General features: G+C 43.0%; 1 protein-coding gene across 3 annotated transcripts in view; it reads left to right on the plus strand.

Moving 5' to 3' along the window:
- Positions 1 to 26596, plus strand: part of SFXN5 (sideroflexin 5) — a 101753-nt gene that overhangs the window by 10885 nt on the left and 64272 nt on the right. For all 3 annotated transcript variants that reach the window (XM_052780864.1, XM_052780863.1, XM_052780865.1), the window contains exons 2-3: positions 1254 to 1322; positions 12453 to 12530. In XM_052780864.1, the coding sequence (XP_052636824.1) occupies positions 1254 to 1322; positions 12453 to 12530 (147 nt within the window). The remainder of the gene's footprint in view (positions 1 to 1253; positions 1323 to 12452; positions 12531 to 26596) is intronic.

The following is a 26596-nucleotide window of genomic DNA, read 5'->3' on the forward strand; positions in this document are numbered from 1 at the left end:
CGTGTCTGTTTGGTGTTACCGATGTCCAGATGAGAGTTCAGGCTGCAGTAAGGCAGTACTGGCACTCAGCCTAGATCTGCATCCAGATGAAGGAATCCAGACTGATGTTTGAGTGATGATGTACATGTATCCCGAGTGCCCTCAATGTATCAGTATTTCACGGTCCAGTGCTTTGGGCTTGCCTAATTTAATTTTTTTTTTTTTTTAAATACTGAGTCAAAACTGCTCTCCTTTCCTTTGGAGCTGCCCGTGATCTTTCCAGCCTATTTCACAGACACCTTCCTCTTTCTTTCAGACTCTGTTCCCAGTTCTCTGGATCCCTTTCTGGTCCTTCAGACACTTTTGCTGCTCCTGGCGAAAGCATCTTCACCAGCTTTTGTGTGGTGTTATCCCTACGCAAGCACATCTAAATTGGATTTTTCCAAATGTGCCACCAAGAACAAGCCCAAACCATAAAGCTAGGGTTTCTTTTACGTATGTTAAGGTTCACAGTCCATCTTCTGCTCTGTGTTTGTGTAGGGACTGGCACAATGAAACCCAGCCCTAGTTCAGTGCCTGGACAATTCTGCAATAAATGTAGGACATAAAACTGGGTTTGTACTTAGTCTCATCTTAGACCTTTCTCATTCTTCCCAACAAGGAGAAAACTACTTGTTCCCCTGTTGAGACTTTAAACTCTTTTTAGAACATTTGAAAATATAATTTCACATACCTTTTTTTCCAGCAGTGTACGGGTGGAGGAGTTTCTTCACACTAGTCTCTCCCCAAAATCGGGGACCCCGTGGTGCTGCTGGTCCTGCGAGATGGGTGCTAGCAGGAATGAGGACAAGCAGCACGGGGAGCGTGTTAAAGACATTGCAGGGTGGGAATTCCTTTGACAGCATTGCTCGGTGTGGGAAGTCTGGAGCTGCATGTTGGGTTTTTGTGGCCTCAGCCATCTCCCAGGAATCCCGTAGGGAGGCAGGCAATATTTCATTTTGGGGGGAAAAAGTAATGGATATTTCAGCAGCTTGATAGTATCCCTTTATTAAAGTATCTATATTGGTATCCTGTTAATAGCAACGCTGCTATTAGCAGGGTCCAAGTCCTCATCTTTTCCTTTCAGACTTCCTATCATAAATTACCAGTGAATAGCTTCTATATTATTTCTTTTTAGTTGCTATTTAGTTCTGCAGAGGAAATAAAACCTTTCTCTGCAGCAGGTGAAAGGCAATTTCTAACTGAACACGTTTTGGTTTTCTCCTGTCTTCCAGACTTCATTTTATGGCAGATTCAGGCACTTCTTGGACATCATCGATCCACGCACTCTCTTTGTTACTGAGGTAATGTATACGCACTTGTTTTCTGAAAGTACTGTTTATTAGACAGGTTTAGATTAAAAACAATTTCTTCTGTGAACAACAGAAGTAATGAAGCCAGGTTTCCAGTGGATTTGTGTCTCACAGTTGATTGATTGCCCAACTGAGCTCTGTTAAATCTGTAGCAAAACTTGCTTTTTATTAGACATCAGTGAATCCACACCTGTCAGTCTCCCATCTCCCTCTAGTAACTGGTGAGACCCTGAACTGGTTTCAGTCAAACTTGCCAGTGATGTAGTCTTCCCAGAAGGAAAATTCCTACAGGTCTTCTTGGAAAAACATGCAGGTGAGTAGATGAGAGAGCAAATATTAATTCTTATGGAGGAAGTGAGCTGAGTGGGTTTGCACCAGCTTTTCAGTGGCTGCACTCAAGATGACATTTTCTGAGGAAAGTCTTGTAGTTTTTCCTTAGTTATTACTGTGTTTCTAACAGGCTTTTGGGTTTCTGGCCCATTTATGCTTCGTTTAGTGTTGTCCTGCATTATTGCATTTCTCTGCTTTCATAAAATAGTGACTAATGGTGGGGAGTCCTTTAGAAGAAATATTTCTACTGGTGATCTTAAATTATGCCTGTTGGCCAGAAAACTTAGGATTTTGCTCCCTTTTTTTTTTTTTTTTTTGAGGCAGGGTAGCGTAAGATGAAGATACACATGCAAGCAATTCTCAAAACACAGCGAGCTGAACTGCTCATTGTAGCTAGCTGTGAACTGAGTCCAGTTCTTTACACACTGTGATGGCAGTGGGAAAAAACACCTGATGCAACTTTAAATAATCTCTTTCTTCTAAATCAGCTAGCTTTTTTCAAAAACAGAAGGCTAAGATGTATCATATTGTTCATTTTGAGTACCTTTTGTATGTGTGCCCAAGAGAACCGCAGACAATAAAGCAGCTGTTCTTACACCATCAGATTGAAGGTTATACTTTCCTTTAAAAGCACAGGTTCAGATCAAGTCTGAGATGAATTTTCAAAAGCCACCAACCTCGATACGGAGCTCAGCCTGGGGAGGTAACCTGCTAGCAAAAGAACACTGCAATTCCAAAGAGGCGTTGTGTCATGATAAAAGGGAATGAAAATCACAATATTATCTGAGGATGCAGTGCAGTTTGCAGATGTTAGAGCTGCTATTTAAAGAGGATGTAAGCACACATGCCGGAATAAAAACAATACTATTCATTAAAGGCTTGGTCCTGCTCTTACCTTAGCAGAGATTTAGCGTTAAGTTCAACGCAGTGCATATTGAAGGAGTGTTTTTGACAGCATGGGGAATCCTCCAGTGTGCGTTTGTGGTGATGCAGAGGCTGTTGTATGTGGTTTGTGAGCTCTCTTTATATATTTTCATAATTTTGATTCTGAAATTTGTAAATGGATGCAAAGGGCCTTCACTACCTAATGATGCTTTTTGGAGGGAAGGAGAGGATACTCTGCATGCAAAAGGGAATGGGATGTTGGAGAAGGGAGACCATCTTTGTCCATTTTTGTCATGCACTGAGAATGCTAATTGAACACCTAAAGACAGCGAGGAAACAGGTTCAGAAATGGATCCAAACAAACATTGAAACACCCTTCTCTCGCCAGGCAAATTTGCACCAGAAAGCTTTGCAGGGTTGATGTTTGGTAGGTTTCCATAAGTGTGTGGTTTCCAGCCTACTGTTCTGGGGCACGATGTCTGGGACGGGATCTGCTTAGGATATTTGAGGATGAGCACGGGTCTGGGGCTCCAGGCAGCTGCACCAGGAGTTCCTGAGTCGAGGTCACTTGGACAGAGGTTCTTCTGGTAGGACAGAAGCAGGTGATTCTGCTCATCTTTTTGGTGGATTTTGTTATGCCTCAGCTTGTTTTCTTTTCCTCCTTTTGGAGGAAAATTCTTTTAGGTGGAGATTGTCCATCCAGTTCTGTTTAGTTAAAATTTCTCTTCCTTTGGGAATGTTTCCATGTTCTAATAATAATCCTCACCTTTCTCAAATCTCCAATTAAGCCTGTAGTGTGTGTTTGTATGTAGGTTTTTTTTGTTTTTTTTTTTTTTAAGCTGGGTAACCCACAGTGCACAATGCAGGACCAAACTATTGTTTTTTACAATGGCATTAACAGAGAAAAGGGACACAGTTCTCAAACCTACTTCTTGTGTATCTCCAAAGTGGGGGGATATGAGTAAACTTAATCAAGATAGTGGTTCTACTTTTCGAAGTTACAAAATAGGTTTAAGAAGGCATCACTGTGTTCACATTTGGGATAGGGTAAGCACTTTCACACTATGGCTATGGTAGTATAATGAAACAATTTAAATTGAGCACTATAACTCAGTCTGGTTTCATTGTGTACCCAAAACCTGAATTCTGTCTACCATTTGTTACCTCAAGCAACAAGCAGTTGTGGTTCCAGAATGAAAACGGGTGTTTTAGATCCTGAAAGGCTCACTTTTCCCCTCCTTTGTGAATTTCTTACTTTTTAAGGGCTGAATCCCTTTTGCACTTTGAGGGCAACTATCTTTCTCATCATGCTCTGTATAGAGCGTGTCTAGACTCACGGGCAAGCTATCTGTGAGTAAGCAGAGGTACCTGCTCTTAACTTTGATGAGATGATCCCTCCTTTGGCTCAGCCACGTGCTTTTCTGCCTTCCCATTGTCAACTTTTCAAATTGTTAGAAGTTTTTGAAGAGGTTGGTAAGGTCAGCTGGTGTAACTTAATTTTTCCAGACACTTTTTGACAAGGTTCTTCTAAGGAATGAAACCTAGGGAAAAAAGACCAAAATCCGAGTGGCCCATTTTTATCCTGGAGGGAGCTGTCAAGATCTGAGTGTCTTAAGCAGTTCTGGGCCCCAAACTGAACCTCAACAAACGAGGGAGGTTTGGTGTCCTTCTATGGGGTCTAATAAGCATAGGGCTGAATTTCGTGGTCTTCGGGAATGGCTTGGTGGCTTTCCAATGGAGGAACTGGCCTTTGTCCATTTTCTTTGGGAGTTTGAATTATATATTCATGATGCTTCAGTAGACCTTCAGCAGCACATTTCGTGAAGTCTACATGAGTTCTCTTTCCCTGGAGAAGTCTCTTGGCAAAATAGATGTGGACACCTGGGGTCATGGGAAGCACTTCTCGGAGCACAAAAGCTGCTTTGTTGATTGTCCTACTTGCAGTGGTCCATATATCTGATCTTGCACTTTAAAATACTCTGTGTGTATATACCTATAACTAAAAGCTGTTTGGTTTCCTTTGATAATTTAGGTGGCAAATTAAAATCTAGAAAGGGTTTGATGAGAAAGCAGCCGTTTACAGAGAGCTCCTTCCCGCTGACAGATGGCTGCATCTTTCAGGCCCAGGGTTCTCGGGGAACAAATAAATTGCTGTTTGTCTTGGAGGAGCTCACTAGCAAATGTAAAAAAAAGTAGATAAATGAGTCTCTAATGAGAAAGGAGGTTAATCCCATGGAAAATGCTGGGAAATGTAATAATATTTTTTTTTTTTCCTACATCCTTTTTTTAATTGCTGTGTGTTACATCATTGCATCCTACTGGTGGCTGTGTTTTGAGGAAGGATGAAGTGATCCCTCCGAGTGGGGGAAACCAAGCACAGTGATATCAAGTATAATTAGTCTCAGTGACAGTCCTCTCTTACTCATTTATTTCTCAATAAAGCAAATTCTTAACACAATTAAAAACTTCCTTGTCTTTTAGAGGTTCTTAAGCATTAATCCTCAAGGGATGCATACTGAGTACTGGATTATGTTGTAGCTGTACTTTGCAGTCTGTGAACTCGCAAAAAGAAAACATGTGCTTGTGCGAGGCACGTGGTAGGGGCAGTTGGAAGCCAGTTGCTCCAGTTTTATCTTTAGTGGGTTCTGGTAGAATAATTATCTGTATCAACCTTACCTACCAATTTTACTCGCTTTCTGAGTGCATATGATATTGAAACAAGGCACTGACCTTGTGTCAATATTGCATGTAACCTCTAAGGAGGAGGTTTTCTTGTGTGCTAATTCATACCATTACTGGCTTTCTAATGAAATAATTTTTTGGCAGCTGCAAGTTTGCAAAATTTTCCAATAAGCAGGAAATGTATAATTTCAGAGGTCAAGCCTAATAAGTCCTGTCGCTGAGACCATGAGAAAACCCTCAGTGGGGGTAATGCCTATTTTTGAAATGTGTGAGGTTAAAATGATTGGAATAATACTTTTAATTGCTCTGTAATTAAGGTCCATCAGGAGAAGCAGTAGGGACTAGCAGATATTTTGATAGGGCTAACTTACCCCATCTGACATTAGCCTGGACAGACTGTTAACAGTCTGTGGGAAGCTCTTCATGGAGAAAGCTGTGGTTCTGATAATAAAAAATAAAGCTAAAGTGAAATAAGAATTAAACTGAGCTCAACGGGGCCGTGTGTTATCTGCTCTTGCTTTATCTCATTGTTCAAAGCATAAATCTGCAGAGCGCTGAGCATCTTGCATTCCCATATTTGGGTTTAAAATGGAAGCAGGATTAGATGTATGTTATTTATATGAACGATACCTTCTTACTCAGCAGATTGACTGTCTGTGTTTATTCAGTGTCACATCTGCTGGCTCTACTTGAACAAAAAGTTTCTGGCTCCTGTTGTCTGTCACTGTAGATCCAATACAATAGGGCCAGCTGGAGTCAAGTCTGCCGTATGTATCATTTGTAGAGTAGTGAGACAAAATCGGAAACTGTTGAGTTGCTGATGGCAGAGCACAGCTGGATTTCCGTATCCCACATCGAATTTGTGGTGCTGGTGGCCAGAAGACTTTTGCTTTGGATCACGTGCCAGTAAGTCATCGTTGCTCTGAACCTGAAACCAGTGAAACTCGCAGGCACGCAGCGGATCATCACTGGGCTAATGTGGCCTCAAAACCCCGATACAAGCCCCATATGAGCAGAGTGAGATGCAAACTCTTCCAGCATGCCCTGTCCCATTCGTGGGTTTTCTCTGAAAAACCTCGAATGCAAAACTTGACTCTTTTTCTGTTGATTCTGTAACAGTAATGTTGTAGTGCTACTGGCATAATGACTGTTATTACGGTCTGTATGTGCACATATGGGTTTCTGGAGGCAGCTCTAAGCCATGTGTAGGCATCAGTTGAGATCCAAAAGAAGACAAGGCACAGATCTTTCAGACAGAAACACTGTGCCCTTGAGCAAGGAGGACAAGGTGAAAAATCAGTACAGGAGCTCACGTGCTGGATGGAGGTGTCTGACGCATGTACATGTGTGCAGTCATCTGTGGGACCCAACGTAGTTGTCTTCTATCCCACCAGGGTGCTGGAGTGATACCTGCGAGGGAATCGGGGTGCCAATGAAGGATTTCTGGAGGTGGCCATGAGCTCGTTGTGATGTAGGCTACTTTCCTGCTGGCATTTCTGGTTTTGTTCTTTCTCCTCCTTTCTCTGGCACACCAAACTAAGCCCCTAATAATGTGATCCTTCAGCAACTCTTTCTACAAAAACTGAAACTTTCTGCTGATGTAGTCCTGCAAGTGTGCTCCAGGCAACGACCTTCTGAGTCAACGCCTTTTGGCCTGAGTCAGGGCAGAACAGGTTACATTAGCTCTCTGCACTAATGCCTATGGGTTAAATCTAAGCCAGTTCATTCAAACTGAGTCAGGTAGTGGATTTTGGCCATGCAGCCAGCTTGTGACATGCAGCTGAGCACTCTTCCTCTCCAAAAGGTGCCTGCTGGGAGCTGTCCTGGCCCATGGTAAGTGCCAAACTGTGACCGGGAATCACTTGGCAGAGGGCTGGATGGTCTGAATCAAAACTATACCAGAGATCATGCTGATGCAGGCTCATGCCTGGGCTCTGACTTTAACAGCACAGCCATAACCATAAAACCCAGGCTCATGGATCAGTGGTAGCCCATTGCATACTTCCCACGGGCTTAGTGAACTGAGCTGTAGTTCAAAAGCTGGGTGTTTTCCAGCTGTGTTCAGCACAAGGCAATGCTTGAGCCTTTTTCCAAAGACTTCTTGTTGTTGGGTAGTGTTTCCCAGGTGGACATGGCTTAAGCTGCTGTGGTGGAGCACCAAGTGTGGAGTTTGTGCTTCTGAATCGCTGAGCATGGTAGATCCCTGGCACTGCTTCTGGGCTTAGGTTTTTAAGAACATCCTCCGGGTGCAGATGGTCTGTCTAGCACCCTATTGTGAGAGCTGAGACCCCATCATCCACCACTAGAAGTGCTCTAGTTTTTACAAGATAAGGGGTATGAAAGAAATGATACATACTAGTAAAAGCTGTGGTTGCATTTTTTTTTAAGTGATGCTGTAAAAACTCAAGTGACACTTCTTCCTACAGATAGCAGTAGAGAAATCAAGCAACAATAAATATTGAAACAGTAGCACAACCTTGTAGACAGACCTCTTTTTTCCCTGTTAAAATGGAAATGAAGTGTAATCTTAGACATTATCAACTATCATAATAATGCTGTATTGTGCTAAAAGCCAGGGAGTGGAGCTGGTTGGCATTTGGAGCTGTTGCTTGCTGTAAAGTTATTTCCTATTTTTTGGAGGCTCTGGTTAAAAGAGTGTGCTTGACTTTGCTAGAAGGGGATACAAGGCACTAACGAAATTTTGAGGCTGTGGGTCATTCGCTAAAACTACCTGAACACCTCCAAGCCATGTGAAAGGCATCTTCTTAATGTGGTCCTTGCTTTTAACACTTTTGTTCACTTTCTGTACCACTCTTTTGTCGACCTCGGGAACCATCAGCAGTGTTGGTCTAGGACTCTTTTATTTGAGAAAGTTCCCCTCTCTCCCCACAGAGCTGAAAGAGGAAATTCATGAAGACTGCAATTTTAAAAGCAAAATCGGGCTTTTTTGTTTTCTGTTTGTTACCATACTAAACAAGATGGGATCTGGCCAGGGTTGTTATAGTAACTACTAAGATTTCCTCAAGAGAAGGAGAAAAAAATAGAACACAGACCCATTCATCTATTACTTCCAGTTTTTCATTCAGAGTTACATGCTGTTCTGTGGAGATAATTTGCAAGACACGCAGTGTAGGTAATTTCAGTGACAAAAACACATACCAATAATGAGCACAAATGGCTCTCCAGAATGTTGTGCTGGCACTCCTGAGTTATTTTCTAGCTTTGGAGGCAAGAAGGGTTGTCTTCACTGGATCTGCAGTCATTAGTCATTCAGCTGTCTGGCTTTTCACCTCTGGATCATCGGGCTGTCTACAATATTACACAATTATATTTTATTGATACTCATGCTAGGTAGTAGCTTTTTCCTAATACGATATTTTTAAGCAACCATGAGGCCAACAGGGCAAGGAGCTATCAAGAACAACTTCAAGAGGCTCAAGTCCTGTTGTGATCTTGTGTGATAACTTTTCTTCACAGGTTGGAAATGCCTGAAACAGCCTAAAAATCCTATTTGTTTATCATGCCTGCAGTGCTTCATAGTTTTCCGGTGATCAACCAACACTCTTAACTGGTCTTTCTTGTAGTTGGTCATTCCAGCCACAGAGCCCTGAGGGTCTTGCAGGAATTTGAGCCTGCCCAGAAGAGCATGGCCACACGTCTGTGCCGTTGGATTTCATCCCATGTGTCTGTTTCTCGAGGTCAGCTTTTCTTTTGTATGAGATCCTCAGCCCTTCTGGAGGACCACTACATCACCCAGTGCAGCATCACCAGAAAATAACATCCTAATTAATAACTCTTCCTTTTTGTCCAATGTCAAGAGGACTTGGCTTAAATAATGACTCATTTCTCTGCCTGGGATATTGGATAGATGTGGAAAAGTGTGACCAGTGACTTGCCTTATCCATTGAAGTATTCAGGACATACTTATGCTCCTAAAGAATGCCAGCTCCTTCCAGGAAAGGACTCACATATTCACTTTATCACTTGCTCATTATTTTTTTTAAGATAAGTTTAAGTTTTAAGACAGATTTAGCATATGTATGCATAAGGGAACGGGGCTAAAAGTTAAGACACAAATTTTTGTTGCTATATACAGCTTGTCTGTTATGTCTGTTGGATAAGGGCAGTTTGGTTCAAGGGGGTACAGAGCAAGCAGCTGGAGGAGAAATCCACTGAAGATCACTAAATCCACAGAAACCTCATCAGCCTTGGCTGAAAACAGTGGGAGGCTGGGAAGGTGCTTAGGGGACACATTAGTTCTGCTTGCCGCCTTCTTGCTTTTCCCTGTGTACCTGCTTGTGGCCACTTTTGGAGAACGTTTGAGTTGGGTGGATGTTTTTTCTGAACCTGTAATGAAAGCTTTTATATATTAAGTCATTCTCTGATTTTTGGAGCAAGGCAGTGTTTCCACAGCCAGCTTTGTAGGTGAAATGGGTGATTGCCTAGCCTTTGAAGAAGGAGGGAGGTTCTTGGACACGCTCAATCATCCTTCATTTCCTATACTCTTTGTAAAATCTGTAAAAACTGGTGAATATAGTTTTCTGAATTTCACAATGCCCCAATACAATGGGCATAGAAGAGCAAAAGAAAGTGCTCACACCTAGAACTAAAATATAGTCCAGTGTTGGCCTTAACTATCTTTCTTTGAGATCCTTCATGCTCTCAGCATAGCTTAGTCCCTTTTGGAATGGGAAATTAATGCACCAGCAGTCGAGGGTGATGCCTGAATCTGCAAGTGGACCTAAGCCCCATCTGGTAGGACAAATCCAGAGCAGCGCTGAGAAGTCCCAAGCAAGTGGCTTAGCAAAGTGCGAGAAGCACAATCAACAGCTCTTTCTGCAGGGGCATGTCAGGTGTGGAGCATGGGACAGGCTGAGTCAAAGAGGGAGCCAATTTCAGGCCAACACACCCAGAAATAGGCCAGAAAACAGTAAATTTATCACTACTCATGTGCGTAGTAACACAGGGCTGTGAGCTTCGGCTGGTAGCACTACCTCGGCATTAGTACCAAACACGAACCAGCCCCATCTCTGAGCCCACGTTTTGCCAAGAATATATAGTTTTTTGCAGAGGTCGTTCCTATCTGATGCTAAGCCTCATTTGTCGTCTTTGTACAGACTCTCCACTTCTGCTGAGTAGCTGCTAATCAGTGCAAGAATATATAAAATATGTAAAAATACCAGGGCTGGAAATAATGTGGCGCTGATGATGATGTGAGCTCAGTCAGTGTAAAAACGACTGTGGATCTGATCCCAACCTGCTTGTTCTGCAAAGTGAAGGAATTGCCACTATTCCATATGTCTTGTGTGTTGAATGTTTTAAGGACAATAGTCATTCATTAATTGCTGCTTTCAGGTTGGCGTAACTGCTGGCGCTTCCAAGGAAACAACAAAGTACTCTTTGATGTTTGCATGAAAAGGAGAAAAGTAGTTTCCCTGCAACCGATCCCATGGACGCGAGCACATAATGAGCTCAGGGACGCTTGCCTTATTTGCAGGAGAGTTGTGAGAGCGGATCTTGCAGTGACGACGAGGAACCTTGACATGATTACACTAAAAGCACAGGGCTTTAGATGAGCCACCAGCACATTATATGTTATTTTAGACAAAATATTCTGTATTTATGAAATGTCCTCTGGCACTAATATTAGAAAAGCTGTCAGAACAACAGAGCTAGTGCAAAATGTCAAACTGAAGTCAATGTTACTCATCTGGATGACAGATAACCTGCAGGAGGCTTTTGAAAATGTTTAGCTGAGTGATTTGTTTGGCTTCAAATATTTGGGAGCCATTCCTCAGTGATCTGGTGCTTTCTGCAGGCTTGGATAGCAGATTTAACCCCACCAAAGCTGCTCTTTATATCCTGACTTGTTCCTTTTTGGCTTGGACTAATCAAAGAATCTTTCTACCTGTCTACTTCTGCTCTGTGTTGTTTGTTTTTTTTTTTTTATTTCAAGAAATATATATGTATAATGTAGAGTGTATATATATACACACTATGTAATGTATATATAAACACACACAATATAGATATAGTTCTTGAAATTTTTATATATATAGTTCTTGAAAGTATTATATAAACTTTGCTTCAACTGCAGAACATTCTTTTATATTTCTATATATATGAATAACTGTTCTGGGAGTAAATTGATGATTCTGACAGGCTGGTAGCATGGCTTAATGCTCTTGTGATCCCTTGAACACACAAAATGTATTTATTCTTCTATTTTATCACAATGTGAGGAAGAACTTTATTTACACATGCATATATTTGAATTGCTAGTGATAGTCAGATTCTAACTTTAACTGCACTGATGACTGACTTCGGTATTTTTAGAGAGAACATAACTGGTTGTACAAACCCCGTCTGAGTGTTTAACAGGCGCTGTAAAAAAGCAGCACAGGTCAGCAGTTCAGCATAGTGGCACTCTGAGATCTGTCTGAAGTATATTAAAATGTCATGGTATTTCAGATAAATTAACTCAACTCGGACTTCAGTGTGCAGTTACAAAGCAGTGCTATTAATGTTGCCTTGCATGCCGTTAAATGCTAGGTCCAGTGGAGCTGCTTTTCTTTATATGGCTGTGCTGAGATCAGGCTAAAACTTACTGTGTTATAACTTTTTAGTGGGCACCGAGTTCTCAGTGGTGATGCTTAATATGTGCAGGCTTCTACTTTGCTCTTCCCTTCGGCTGTACCTCCCCAGTACATGCCCTGGGAGAGGGTGTGGGGGCAAAACCAGGTCTTCAATTTAAGCAGTTTCACTGGGAGATATTAATCTGAGAGTGGCATGGGGTGATACCAATGTCTGAGATGGGTATTCTGTGTTGTACCGGAATGTATCCATTTTGTCTTAAACTATTTTCTACCTTTAAGTGAGAGCTCATTCACATCTCCAAGATTTATCAGATCCCTGGTACCGCACTGAAGACTCTCAAGTTTTTGTTGATGTCTTCTATAGAAGCATTGCGAGGGGGAGTTTATTCTATTTTCTCTTTTGTTTCTTCCTCTATACTTCAGTAGTTAGATTCAAAACAGCAGGGCTGCGCCAACCAGCAAAACAAGTATCCATGCATCCTTTTTCCTTTTATATCATACGGGTAAAAGGACCCCTCGTAAGGTTTGCACGAAAGAAGATTAATTCTATAACTTAAATTCATTGCCTTCAATAAAATGATTCAGTGCAGGACAAGCATTGCAGACCACACTGCTGTTTTATTTGCAGAGTCGTCTGAAGGAAGCTGTGCAGTTGTTGGAGGATTACAAACATGGGACTTTGCCCCCGGGAGTCACCAACAAAGAGGTAAGAGGAGGAAGCCTTTGCTCAATTCCTAGTTCTTCCTGTCATCAAAAGTGGGGAGGATGAGGTGGCGTTTTTAGGCTGGGTCTACAGTCAAATGCACTACTGCAGGATATTTTTGGTGTTTCCACTGGTAAAATCCCATACCGGCTCTGTTCAGTTGATTGCTGACTTCTGCAATGTTGCTTCTGGTCCCTTGCAGCTCAACTGCCAGTGTGTTACAGTGAATTTGGGTTGTTCTGAAGTTTCCACGTTATAAACGTTGCTGAGCAGAAGTGATAGCAAGGGGCTTGCAATACGAACATGCAAGTTTTTTATTTAGAATAAGTAGAAAGTTTGCAGTTTCTGACTTGTGGAGTTACTGATTACCTTGGGCCAAGGCTATTGCTTCCCTTTCCCTTGCAAAGTGTATTTGTACAGTTAAAAGAAAAAAAAAAAGTAATTTTCTTTTTTTAGCTGAAGGAAACCTTGCTGTCAGTCCCGTAGGTTCTTGTACCAGCAACTGTGATGCATCAGCCCCCTCTCCTACTGTGTTCCTGTTGGTTATAATAATTGCTGTGTTTCTTCAGGGAAATAAATGTTGTTTGGACTATGTATAACCCTCTGGATGTCCTTATGTTGTAGATTATACCATCAGTAGTGGTACTTTTTGTTGGGTGATGTTCCTACTGTTGGGATGGAAGCTGAAGGAGGTTGTGGAAGCCCCACTGATGCAAAGGTCTTAGCAGGGTTTAGGCAGTTTTTGAGAAAAGGGTCATTTTTGGTAGAACTTGATTCTGCTTTGGGGTGGGCTGGGTGATCTCTCCAAGACCCTGTCTGTCCTGTTTTCTGGACCTTTGTCGGATATTCATCTGTATGAACACATGAAACTTGTGGAAGCAGAGATGAGTATTGCAGAGGGGCTAGACTGCTTTTTGAGCCTTTTACCTCCAAATCAGTAGCATGAAACAAAAATCATCGATATTCCTGTGGGTATTATCTCAAACGCTTTTCCTTATCTGTCCATGTGTAGACACCTGACCATAACACTGACACAGGGGCTTTTTTGCGGTGCTTGTTTGTGCATCTAGCACAAAAGACTTCAGTCCTATGTAATTTAATGTAATATAAAAACCAGCATGAACTGATTGGCAGACCTGCTTCAGGAGATATAAGAAGCAGGCGTGCCAAAGGACCAGTGCACCTCCCATGTCAACAGTGGTGGAAACGATAGAGAGCTCTTCTCCCACGCCCTGTAGGTCAAATAACCTCTTTTATTTTTTTTTTTCCTGTTCACGTGTGATAATTTCTTCTCATGAAAGACAAGTATAACAGGTAAATGGAGAAAATTAAAATTTGCATTCGCTTTAGAAAGTGGCTACTTTTGTGGTAGGTGCTGTGTTGGGAAAGAGGCATAGCTTCAACAAAAAATAAACGGGAAATATCCTCTCCCTGCGCAATGTGCAGTACAAGGCATTGCTCTCCTGGTCTTTTGGTGTCACTGCATTCTTTCAACCATAATCTGATGGTAAGAAAAAAGAAACAGGGGTTGAGGAAAGGAGAGGAGCAGAGAATGATGCAGCAGCAGATGACTCAGTTCCCATCTGCCTTTAGAAATACAAGTCATTTGCTGTGGCAAACCACACAGACTTTTGACCTACATTTTGCGTTTGCGTAGTGACAGACCTAGGTTATACCCAGAGTTCATTCAGAATGGCATTGAGAGCAAGCAAACAAAAGTATTGTGTTTTTTGTTTCCCTCAGTCATGACAATGTACGCATGAGGTGAACGTTGTTATGCAAGTTGGAGGGTTCTGAGTGTAAAATAAAGGTATGGGGCAGAGGAGGAGGGAGAAAATCATGCCAAAAATGCCTTTCCTGGACAAATGTTAGAATCAGTGTAAAAAATAATATTTTTTGTAGTAAAATCTTGACAGGGTTCACTTTGATCACAGTGTCAATTATGTTAGAGGGGGTTTAAGTAGTTTTGCTGACTGTAGGATAAAGTAGCTCTCCCAGGAGGAGCCTGGGGTGGAATTGCAGCATGTGCTTGTTATTGTATTTAACTGTGCTTTGCTGCATTAATTAAACCAAGCCACAGGGAGAGGTGAGCAAGCTATGGGTAGATCCCAGCAAGTCTGTGAGACTTGAATGTTCACCCAGGATACCACAACCACTCTAAAAAGGGTGAAGATGGAAGGGACCTGAAAGCAGATGACGATCAGTGTGCCCGGGCTGCAGTGGGACGGGAGCAACCACAACTACAAAGCAGCCGGAGCTGCCTTGTTAACCTGGAGAAAGGATCCATGAAGCCAGCAGGTATCAGTCCTTCTTTACTCCTGGAGCTGCTGGTTGTAATGAAACCGGAGGTAAAGTGGGCAATAAAAGGATCAAACGCTGTTTGGCACTCTTGTGATCCACCTGGGTGAAGGTGAATGGGAACTTCTGACTGGGTTAATTGGGAGCTTCCCAGCGTGGCATGATGGGCTGGCCAGCTCTTAGGCCATGATGGTGATGTTCCTCGAGGGACACCTGAAAACCCTGAGTCCCTTTTGTCTGAATGCTCCTCTTCTGCCAAGTGTGCTCTTGAGTGGACTTGAATAAACTACTTGCCTGTGTATGGTTGCAGTGAAGCAGGTGAAAATCTTCAAAATGTGGTTGCTGATTATCTCTTCTGAGAGCATGGTTATCGCCAAATGGGTGGATATCTTCATCCTCTCAAGCAGACCCACCAATTTAGAAACAAACTTCTCCTGTAGGAGAATTGAAAACTGCAGTTAATCATTGCACAGGTGGATATTGTTATGTGCTTTTCTCTTTGCATCAAAGGTGATCTTTGTAGTCTTTTATTGGCATTAGTTGTTTCCATCCCCTGGGGCATGTTCTTGTCATACAGCTCACGTGGTATCATTCTGCCTTTGTGTTTACTGCTGTGCTGCAATCACAAAATAACACTGAACTTTCAGCTTTGCCAGTGATGACCATTTCTATCAAAGAACTAAAAGGCCCAGATGATCTGTATGAAAATGGAGTTTCACTGAATGCTAAGGTTGTGGTGACATCAGGTGTTGGGTACGTCTCACATTGATTAGCCAAATACTCCCCTTCCCTTCTCTGAGGCGGAGAGAAAGATCTAACAGTAAATCTGATGGAAACAGGGCTGTGGTGGTTGTCTCTGCATGGAGGACATAGAGCTGGATGCTGCTCTCAGTGTATGCCACAAAACTTGCACTCTGAGCATCGGTTGTTTCCTAACTCCAGGGGCAGAGGAGAAGGTGGAGGGGAGCGTGCGGGGAGATGTGGGTAGCTGGCAAGCTTGCCAGTGCTGAATTAAATATGTGTGTGCCAGATATATACAGCTGTAAGTGTCTCATTAATTACTGGTGCATTTGCAGAACATACAATGCGCTGGTTGATTGCTTTGGGGGAGGGGAAGCATCTCACTTGCATAGATATCACCCCAAATTTTCTACGGGTGAACCAAAGACACCTGGAGAATACATTTTTGCTTTCCTCAAGCTAAGTTTTACCATTTTTATGGCTTTTCTGTGCACCACTATCTGCAGGATGGACTCTGGCTACAAGGCATTAACAATTTGCAGTTGTTCTAGTGCTAATTTGGGAAAAGGATTCAATGCAGCTCTGGAGAGGTGCCCACTTTGTGGCTCGTGCGCATGGGTTGATGTTGGAATAAAAGACTGAGACGTCTGATGTTTTACGTAGCTGATAACTGAGTGTCATACACACCTCTGATGCACTGATGAAGTTGCCACGTGCTGGCAGAAGACCAGATGAGAGTTAATTTGATTTTTGACTGAATTTTTTTTCTTTTTTTTTTACCACTCTGCCTGTGAACAGAGCTAATCACCTCGTATTCTATTCACTGTGGGCTAGGAGTGTATACTGGAGTAGTGACTTCGCTCATCTGATATGGTAATGCAATTGTATCTTAGAGAGGCTAATTTGCTATTATTACTCATCAAAAAGTCTGGGTAGAGCTTCATGTGATGCTTAAGAGAGAAGCACTCAACGTTATCTTCTTTGTTTAAGAGTCGATTCAGGTTTGGCTGTTAGACCCCCTTAGAGATGCAATTGCTACCCTTATAACAGGCTCTTCAGGCATGGATTGGGTATGACATGTGTGTGAGGAGATGCCTGAATGGGCTGCTAGGCTTCATAATCAGAATTAAAATCATGATCACCTTAGAAGCCTTTAAAAATAACAGTTTGGGCAGAGTTTTAGTGCATTAACTTTTGAAGAACCCACCCCCCTCGATCCCCCCCTGCCAAATATCAGCTTTGAGATCAAGAAGACAAGTTGTTTTGACAGAGTTGTTTCGCTAATCTCCTGACTGATCCACTTTCGTGGTACGGCTTGTTTGACAGTGTTCAAACTCCTTTTTTTTCCTCATTCAGAAATTCGTGGTTCTCATGAAGGATGGCAGGCAGTAGCTGAAAGCATAACAACAGCTCAGCACAATCTATATTGCTTGCTGAAATGGTTTCACCACATGAAAAATGGAAAATATAAGAGCCTAAAGCTATGTAACGTCAAGTATCTCCTCCACACTTATCTTCTTGACAGGGTTCTTGTAGAGTGAGTCTTTCTCTTCTGCATTTTCAGAGCAGATTTTTCAAAATGAGCTGAAATGGAACAATTATGGACTACCTAAAGAAAAAAAACCACTGAAGAGCCATAATCATCTAAAGAAAAAAACTCTGAAGAGCCATAATTGTACTTTGCTCCAGTTCCTCATGACCATCTCTAAGCCAGTGTCCAGAATAATGCTGCTTTGCTCCAGTTACTCTCTATGAGTGATTCATGGACAGTAACACTGCCAACACCTACATCTCTTCCACTTTCAGGTCTCTCACACTCATCCAGTAGCTCTTGTACTTGTTCTTGAACTAGAGTGATTTCACTGCTTGGGAGAATGACCATTAACATAAGGTGGTAAAAACCTATTTCTTGGGCGTCATTAGCAAAAATGAAGAATTGATCTCTTAACTGTCAATAGCCGCTAGACTGCTGATAGCTTTTTACTGAGAGAAACTATAGGGTCTTTTACTACATTAGAAAAATGTTTTAAAAACATGATTTTTATCATAGGTGTATCAATTATGTAGTCAGCAAAACAGAGGACGAATAGCTGCTTGTTAAGTATTTATTCAGTGCTACATATTGGAGCAAGAAAACATGCTCCAGTCTCCACTTCTTCAGCTTAGCTTATATACCCAACTTTTTCTTTGCATATTTAAGAGCCAGACTTGTTTTTTATTAGATATGAAGTTGAGCATTTCACATTCCACTTATTAAAACCCCACCAACCAAAAACATTCTGTGTAGCGGAAATACCCCACACTGTAATTAAGCCCCCTCTCTGACAAGCTCTTATGATTTCATAATTTTTCTCTAAATAAAAAGATATTCTTGGTAATGCAACCTTTTGGGTTGTATTTCTGTTCTCTTGGTTGTTTGGCTTAGATATTTTAACAGGATTGGAGAACGTGACTGGAGAGCAAACTTCCTGAAAGCTTTGGGGAGGTTTGGTCTCCTGGCGGGGGATTTTGGGTGGTTGCGTGTCTCTGCGTTGGGTGATGGAACTCCACGGATCCGGAAGTGTTTGATGGAAGAAACAGCTATTTCTTATAATGGTTTAGAAGTATAAATTTTTGCTGTGAAAACTTCAAGAGAACTGGTGAGTTTACTAAACTTCCTATTGCTTGGTTCTGTTCAGTGACCGCATCCATCGATGTCCTTCATTTGGCTCCTTCTGCAGAGGGTAAGTCCATTTGAAGTGCTGGTGTGTCGTCCGATGGCATGTATCCCCTTTCATCTCCCTGTTCCAGAGGAAGCTAGAAAATCGTAGGTTCCTTAGAAAGGGGGAAAAAAAGGAAATGTGTAGGATTCATGTTGATGGGAGAAACTGGTTCAGTTGTCATTTATATCCTGTCTTTTCCAGCTCCGTAGGTACTGTTGTATTATTGTCCTTCTATAAGGATTCCTTTGTCTTGATCATACGTTCTTTGGACTTTGTGCTCCTCATTTAAGTGGTCTTTCATTATACCTAAGCAACCTTTTTAGTTTGCGTTCCTTACAGACCGCTCTGTGGCAAGAGAGAGATGTGCTAAAAGGCCCACTGCTGCAAGCCGTTTTTAATGATGGTTTCTGCCGGTGGCTCCCGGGGTTGGCAGAATCCGGCCCTTCGCACGAAGCTCTGGTGGCTGGTGCGATCTGCGAGTGGGTAGGTGAAAATGACACACACAAGTGCACTGGGAGCCAATTTGCAGCAGAAGGTATAGACTGTAACATATCCAATTCTAAACAGGGCAGGCAATTCCCCAAACTGCCTCCTGGAGGGAATCTCCGCTGGAGTAAAAAGGTTTCATTTGAGGGAATAGTTTCTCCTATAAAAACAAGGGCTGTAAAATATCAGCCTGATAAACAAGGATGAAGAGCCAGCTTGGTTAAAAGTGGACGTTTTCGCTAGCTCGGGAGCGTTGGTGCTGAGGTTTAGCCTCAAACCAAAAGGCTGTACCAACTGCAGGGCATAATGATGTGGCTTTTGTCCTTTATCCTCAGGCTTCTTTCACTAATTTGTAGGATTGCATCTGTGTCCTCTCTGTGTCTGAGTCCCTTTCCCAACCTGTCCAACAGACCAGCACAGATTGGAGGAACAGATTGATGCTGGCATGTCAGCAGTGGTAAAAGTTAAGAGAAGCAGCACTCGGCGGCTATCAGATACAGAGAGATTTAAATCACTCCCGTTTTACGACACAGCTGCTTTTTACTGTGTGATTTTTGTGCTCAGTGCTGCAGAAATGTGCGTGACAGAAAAGCCCCTTTGAAAGCTGATGAATATCGGATGTGGACAACAGTGTTCAGGCACCGAAGATCTGCCTTGGAAGGACTGCAGTAAGGTATCAGTGCTGGGGAGATTTCATTATGAACTTCAGGCTGCTCTAGTCTTTCAGCTTTTCCCCCCAAATGCCTTGTATTTTTATTTTCTTAGCTAGAATTCCCTGCACTAATTCCATGCTTGAACTACACTGCTGGCATGCCCAGCAAAACGTGTCCTTTCCGTTGTGCGCTGAATCATTTTTGCCTTTGAAAATGGGGTAGAAATAGCTGCTAAGCTGTCAGCTTAATATCATTGCCTAATATCACTGCTCATCAGCCTAACATTGCTGCAAATATTGAGGAGCAGCCTGCAGTGATATTAGGCTGATGAGCAAGTTAGGATCAGAGCCCTGATTTGCCCCATTTGTAGATTCATACCACTCTGTCCTAAAAACTTAGCATCTAAACAAGAAGTAGAATACAGTCTAAGAAATACGGCGATGAAGGTTCATTGTCCTCTTCTACCTCCCCTCTGTCCCTTCGGTCCTGATCCCAGGCTGGCACCCCAGCTTCTCCCTATGGTCCTGCCAGCAGAGAGAGGTAAAGAGCCACAGAATAGCAGAAGTGTCTGAGGGCGCTTCGTGCGCATTGAACAAGGACTCTCAAGAGTGAGTGATGCTTTTTCTCTGCAAGGTTTTTATTTTTTAATGCCAGCATGGGGCCAATAAGAGGTTTAAAAACTTGTATAATTAACTAAATGCAACCCTTGTACATGTTAGTCTTACGGAGGTGACTCTGTCCTTAAATATGCATCCACAATAAAGATGGTACCCATTAAATTTATCATTCCCTGAACTTTATATGTGAACTGGTACGAATTTGTTCTGTGCCCAGAATATTGCAAGGGAAAGTGCGATGCCATGGCAGCGTGAGCTGATCTAAGTCAGCACTGCCATGTCTCTGCCTCCTTGCCTCCCGGCCATGTGTTCCCACCTCCTTGCTGGCTTGCCCTGGCACAGCTGGTTCAGAGAGCTGTTCTTAATAAAAACTGAAGCTCCCTTCCCCCACTCCCAAAATACTTCATTTTTTGAGCAGCTCCCTATATTTTCTGTCTGCTCTGTGTTGTCTGTACCATGTAGGGGATGGAGTGCACACCTAGGACGGGGAGGGATGGTGGGGCTGTGGTACCATAAACATATACCAGCCTGAGCTGCTGAAGGTGAGATAAGTCTGTGATGGAGGTAGGAAATTAATTCAGGTTTCATAAGACCAAGACTAAATGTCTTCAGCTGTGGATCTTTTGCTAACTAAAATCCTAGTAGCTTCGAGACACCAAGTGTTTATAGATTTTTTGATTCATCCGGATCTTCCTCTTTGTCTGCTGTAGGATCATAGGTTAATTCAGGCTAGAGGGGACCTCAGGAGGTCATCTAGTCCAACACAGGTCCCTAGATTTACTGCTGGAAATCTGTCTGTTCATTTGACTGTATCTTTATTTATACATGCGTGTTAAGATGCACGAATATCTATTTGTTAGGAAACGATAGCAGCAAGACAGCTCTATTACTCGATTTTGTACCCTTAGAAACTCCACCCTGAAAGCTTCACCCCTTCAGCATAAGGGGGGGTGGTTGGAAGGAAGAAAAACCCAAAAACCCAACCAAACTGAATGATCTGTAGTGAGAGGAAAAATGCAGCTTTTTGAAATTGTCCCTTGGAGACAGACATTTGCTATTCTCCAGCCAGCCCCTTCCTGCGAGCGTTGGCGGAGCATGAACTGTGGTGTGTCAGTTGTGACTTCTCACTCTTCAGCCTTTCCAAATGCAGTTTTGGCAACTTGCTGTTTTGAAACTGTTTCATTTCTTCCCCATTAGTATCAGTGAAGTGAAAAGAGGCTCACCAGCTTAATGGGCATATATTTATTACTGTGTTCTTCCTTCAATCATGTTAGCAGCGGGAAGAGCCACTCATGCTGTCCCAGACACAGCAGAGAACAATGAATCTATCAGAGTCTAAACAGCATCCCTTTTGGAGAATAATAGCTTTTCTTAACAGTGTTGATGAAGAGCGAAGAGGTCCATTTGCAGTAAACTGTACTTTTTTTCCCCTCTGGTCTCTTGCAGGATACAATAAAACCTAGATATATTGGTTGTCCTGCTGCTTCCTTGTCTTTGCAAGAAAGTAGCCTGTTTGCTGGTCCAAGGGCTGAAGTTGAACCTTCTCTCTTCTGCAATCTAAATATTCTCTGTGGCACTAAGATGGTCTAAGATGCGTCCAACATTTTAGGCATTATTTCCAGACCGTCAGAGGACAAAAGGCACCTAGGGAGCTTGGGCAGAAGTACTGTGGGTTAATGCACCTTAAAGAAACCATGCTAAATGCTACTGTTGATACTCTTACTCAGTTACAAACTGGCTTTGCTTCATCTCATCATTTGAGGATTAAGACAGTTTATCTAGAGTCACATCTAGATTACAAATCAAATTACATTCGCAAGCTCTGTATGGCTAAAAGCCTGGTTTCCAAGCTGTACTTTAAACAATGTAATGGCATCTAAGTACTTCTGCAACCCTGATGCGAGTAATAGTTTTCTGTGAGTGCTTCTTTCTCTGCTTAAGTCTTTCCAGTAGAATGCTGTGAGGATTAATTAGTTAATGTTTATCGAGTGCTGTGAAGCTGCAAAGTGTTATTTAAGTGCTATCTTTTTTTATCAGTCGGGACTTGATTCTGTTTCCACCTACGCTTGGTTTTGTATCTGTGTAAATCTGTGTATTGCACTGGAATTGCTTGTGGTTTTCAGTCCGGTTCCCAATGCCAAGGCACTTGCCTTGCCATGCTGCAGTGCAGGCAGGTATCTCAGCCGATGCTCTTCAACGCGTGGACTTGTTCGAAGGCTTTATGGTTCTGCAGATGGGCAGCAGCTCATGGCACTGTGACTCAACAATGCTTAGGATGGGGAAGGAGTTTCCCATTGGCATCCAAGAAGAGCAGTGGCTTTTGGTACCTCTTCTGCTGACTTATTTCAGAGCCAGGTGCAAGGCAGAAAATGTATAGATACCCTTTGTGATTTATCCCATGCAATGGGTCATTTGAGCTTTATCTCCTTAGAGCTAAAACCTTTTTAACATAAAGATTATTAGGAGCAAGGTTGTAAAAGGTCCGTTGGTGAGATTTGCTACTGAGGAGCAAGTGTGGACAGTGGTTTATGTTACTTTGTTTTACATTTTTCTTAGTAAAGCCAGACATCTCAGTCCATATATATTAGCCAGTAGGGTTAGGCACACCAGCCAGGTTCACAGACATTCAGCTGACATTAAATGTGGAGCCAGAAGGTCTGGGACTCCACTGTTGTAAATCTATAAATCTTGCTAAAAGCATTCAGCCTAACTGAATGCTTTGGCTGGAGCTTGTGGTGTGCATTTGTCTCTATGTTAAATATCACTTTTCAAGAAGTGGGATTTTGGGACTGAAGCTGGAGAGAAGTGGGAGAAAGCCACGGAAAGCATGAGTGATCACACTCCTGGAGGAGAAAGTACGGGTGGAGAGTGAAGCAGAACGCGTTGTAGCTCTGTCGGGCTGCACCAAACTGCCTTGAGTTTGGCACTGGTGTTTAGTTTTAGTGAAATGCTAAAAATAGATAGATCCTTACTTGTTTTCGTGTTACCTGCTGGGAGGTTCTGGAGATGCTGCCTGGAGTGGACTGACCACCATAAATGCCTATAATAACTAGGAAGGCAGTAGGGAAAAATGTGGTGCTGTAAGAGAGGATGATGTGTTGGTGAGTGCAATGCAGTGGGCACTTGGGAGATCTTCATCCTTAACTGTATAAGCTTAAAAACCAACAAAACCTCTCAGAAGCATAATGAAATAAAAGTGAAATAATGTCAAGGAAAAGCACCTGCTATCTAGGGTGGACCTCCTATTTCAGTGCATGGGGCTTCAGCGGTGAGGCCATGGATGGATGTTCTTCTCTAGCTGCCTTGCTGCAGACTCTACCTTCTTGCCAAAAGGGCTGCAAGGAGGAGTTTCAAATGGAAGTGTCCCATGGTACTGCTGGCAAAAGGGGTCATGTGAGTTTTCCAGTATGTTTAACCTTATAATGAAGATTAATGTGAGCTAACCCTGCTGACGGGGTGTAGTGGAGCTGCTGCTGAGTGCTTCTGGTTCAAGCTGGTGGCCCTGGGAAAGGCCCAGATCTGCTCAGCTAGATTTGTGGGAGATCTGTTTGGAAAAAGTGTAGTGCTTAAGTCCTGGATTCCTAAATGTTCTAACATAAAATCTTCATCTTTCATCAAATTCCCATTGGAATCCAAAGAAACCGTATCTTTGCAAGCCATGCTGAAGTCGGTACAAGCTGCAGGTGCTTGACGCTTTGGGATGTATTTACGTCTTGAGCCAAACCCAATTTGAGCCAGAACTAATCATGTAGGTCCCATCTTAAAGTCAATGGAGAGAAGCAAGCACTGCTGGAGTGCAGGTTGTGCAGCCTGTACTGGTCATCTAGTGAGCAGGGCGATGCCCGAAGGAGGCTGTGACCCTGTGGGAAGCCCACGCTGGAGCAGGCTCCCGGCAGGACCTGTGGCCCCGTGGAGAGAGGAGCCCACGCTGGAGCAGGTTTGCTGGCAGGACTTGTGACCCCATGGGGGACCCACGCTGGAGCAGGCTGTGCCTGAAGGACTGCAGCCCAGGGAAGGGACCTACACTGGAGCAGTTCATGAAGAACTGCAGCCCGTGGGAAGGACCCACGTTGGAGAAGTTCGTGGAGGACTGTCTCCCATAGGAGGGACCCCACGCTGGAGCAGGGGAAGAGTGAGGAGTCCTGCCCCTGAGGAGGAAGGAGCGGCAGAGACAACGTGTGATGAACTGACCCCAACCCCCATTCCCTGTCCCCCTGTGCTGCTGTGAGGAGGAGGTGGAGAAAATGGGGAGTGAAGCTGTGCCTGAGAAGAAGGAAGGGGTGGGGGGAAGGTGTTTTAAGATTTAGTTTTATTTCTCATTACCATACTGGTTTGATTGATAATAAATTAATTTTCCCCAAGTCGAGTCTGTTTTGGCCATGACATAATTGGTGAGTGATCTCTCCCTGTCCTTATCTCAACCCACAAGCTTTTCATTATATTTTCTCCCCCCTGTCCAGCTGAGGAGGGGAGTGATAGAGCGGCTTTGGTGAGCACCTGGTATCCAGCCAGGGTCAACCCACCACAGGGAATTTTGCAAACTGTTGTGAGTGATGATGGTGCAAAGTCTAACACAGGTAGACCACTTAGTCTTTGCAGAGCTTAAACTGCTGTGTTTTCTCTTACACGTCGGGCTCGTCTACCATGTGATTCCTCATTAGCTCTCTGAAAATAACTGTGCCTTGTAATTATGCATGTTCAACATGTGGTTAATCAGTAAGGGCTTTTCTCTGTAGAGTTATTCCTGACGTGGCATATCCAGAGCATGCACCCGTGGATTTAAGATCGTTTTGATGTCTACTACTGTATTTTGCAAGGGACTTGAATCCTGTTGGTGCATACCATCGAGGGAGGAAGCGTTAGAGCATCTATTACAGATTCCTGATATCAAATTGCCTCTGTGCCCCCACTGACTGTAGGGAGGTGGTTGCTGGCAATGCAAAGGAGTAGGTGGTGTGAATCTGTCAGTGCTCTCCTGACCTTAGACACCCGAGGCCAACTTCAGCGATGTAGTAGGTGGTCTGGATACAGCCAACTGCACTCGCGTAGGGTGGAGCTGGCTGCTTGTTTTAGCAGCATTGGAGCCTGCTGTAAACAAAGGTGAACAATTTGTAAACACAGTTTTCTAATCTAAGTGAAACTTTGCAGCGGGGGGGAGAAATCCCATCTTTGAGTCCAGGACCATGAAGTCTTACTGTATTTAATAGGAGGGAGGTTAATCTCTTAAGAATAACCGGTACCCTTTGTACTGTTTTTATAGTGGCAGGTGTTAGCTAATAGATTTGGGCTGGATATATTCTTTAAATACATACTTTTTCTAAAAACTGTCTCTAAGCTGCGATTCTGCTGCTAAATAAGGAATGCTAATGAATGTCCTGTCAACCAAAGATCATACCTGTTCCCCAAGAGTTATTCCAGTCTCTAGCTCCTTACTGCAGCTTTGGTTCTCTTTAGATCATGGCAGTCTTTGATACCCTTCCTTAAACATCATAAGCACGTAATGTTTCTGTATAACTGAGTTCAGTTCCTGAGTTCAGGGTTTTAAAGCTATCTGCTGTAGGTGGTGAGCAAAGTGGTGAGTATATCTTCCTTGAAAAATTCTAGAAAAAAGAGAATCCTGGGAAGGATGGATGGAAATCTCATCCATGAGTCCAGTGTCCTGAAATGCTGGTGCTGGGAGCACTTGTGAATGGTCCCGGAGCCGATTCCTCCATGACCATGAAGGACATCTCCATGAAGCAGAGCCTGATCTGTTCTGGTGGAAGTTTGCAGTGGCCACAGGCTGGAGAAACTTGTCCATCGCTGCCTGCTTAGGTTGCTGGGCAGATAGTGAAATATGTTAACAGTGGTCCAACGCTCTTGCCCCCTTGGCCTCCAGGCTTCTTTGGTGTAAACCCATGTATGAGCAGGTTTGGTTCTTGCACCCAAATTTGAATGGTGGCAAAACCCCAATGTAGCTTTGAGCCAGTAATATACAGAAAAGCTGATGTAAAGTAAGATCATCTATTACAGGAGATCCACCCAGTACAGGCTGACTATATTTAGAGACCATGGACCTAAATCTAACAAAAATTGAGCACGAATCTGGAGTCGTTCCACGTGCTCCAGTGAAGATGCTTTGGATTCACGCTAGTGTAAATGAGATCAAAATCTGGCTGCTTCTCGAAGATGGCCGGAGAGAGCGTGAATGAAATCCCCAGCAAAAATAGAGACTTGCTCTCAGAAACGAGCCCCCCAGCTGGCAAGACTCGTCAGAGTACTGGAGCTATTGAAAAATGCTGCAGACAGAAAATGAATTAGAGGATAAAAAAGTGAAAATGAGCTGGCAGAATCTTTAGGTGACTCATCAGGTGCATCTTGTAAAGTCTCTTTCTGAGAAGTAATGAAATCGCATGTTCTAACAATATTTGCACTGCAGCAGGAAAATGCATAAATATTGGGATCAATTAATGAAATTAGATAATTTGACCAAAAAAGCCATAGTGCTGGCTCAGAAACCATCCCTCTTCCTTTTTGCTAGTCTTGGTGCTTGCAGTTGGAGTGGAAAATCCCATGGTTTTGTTGCACATCTA

The sequence above is a fragment of the Harpia harpyja genome, chromosome 2, assembly GCF_026419915.1.
Source record: "Harpia harpyja isolate bHarHar1 chromosome 2, bHarHar1 primary haplotype, whole genome shotgun sequence".
NCBI lineage: Eukaryota > Metazoa > Chordata > Aves > Accipitriformes > Accipitridae > Harpia > Harpia harpyja.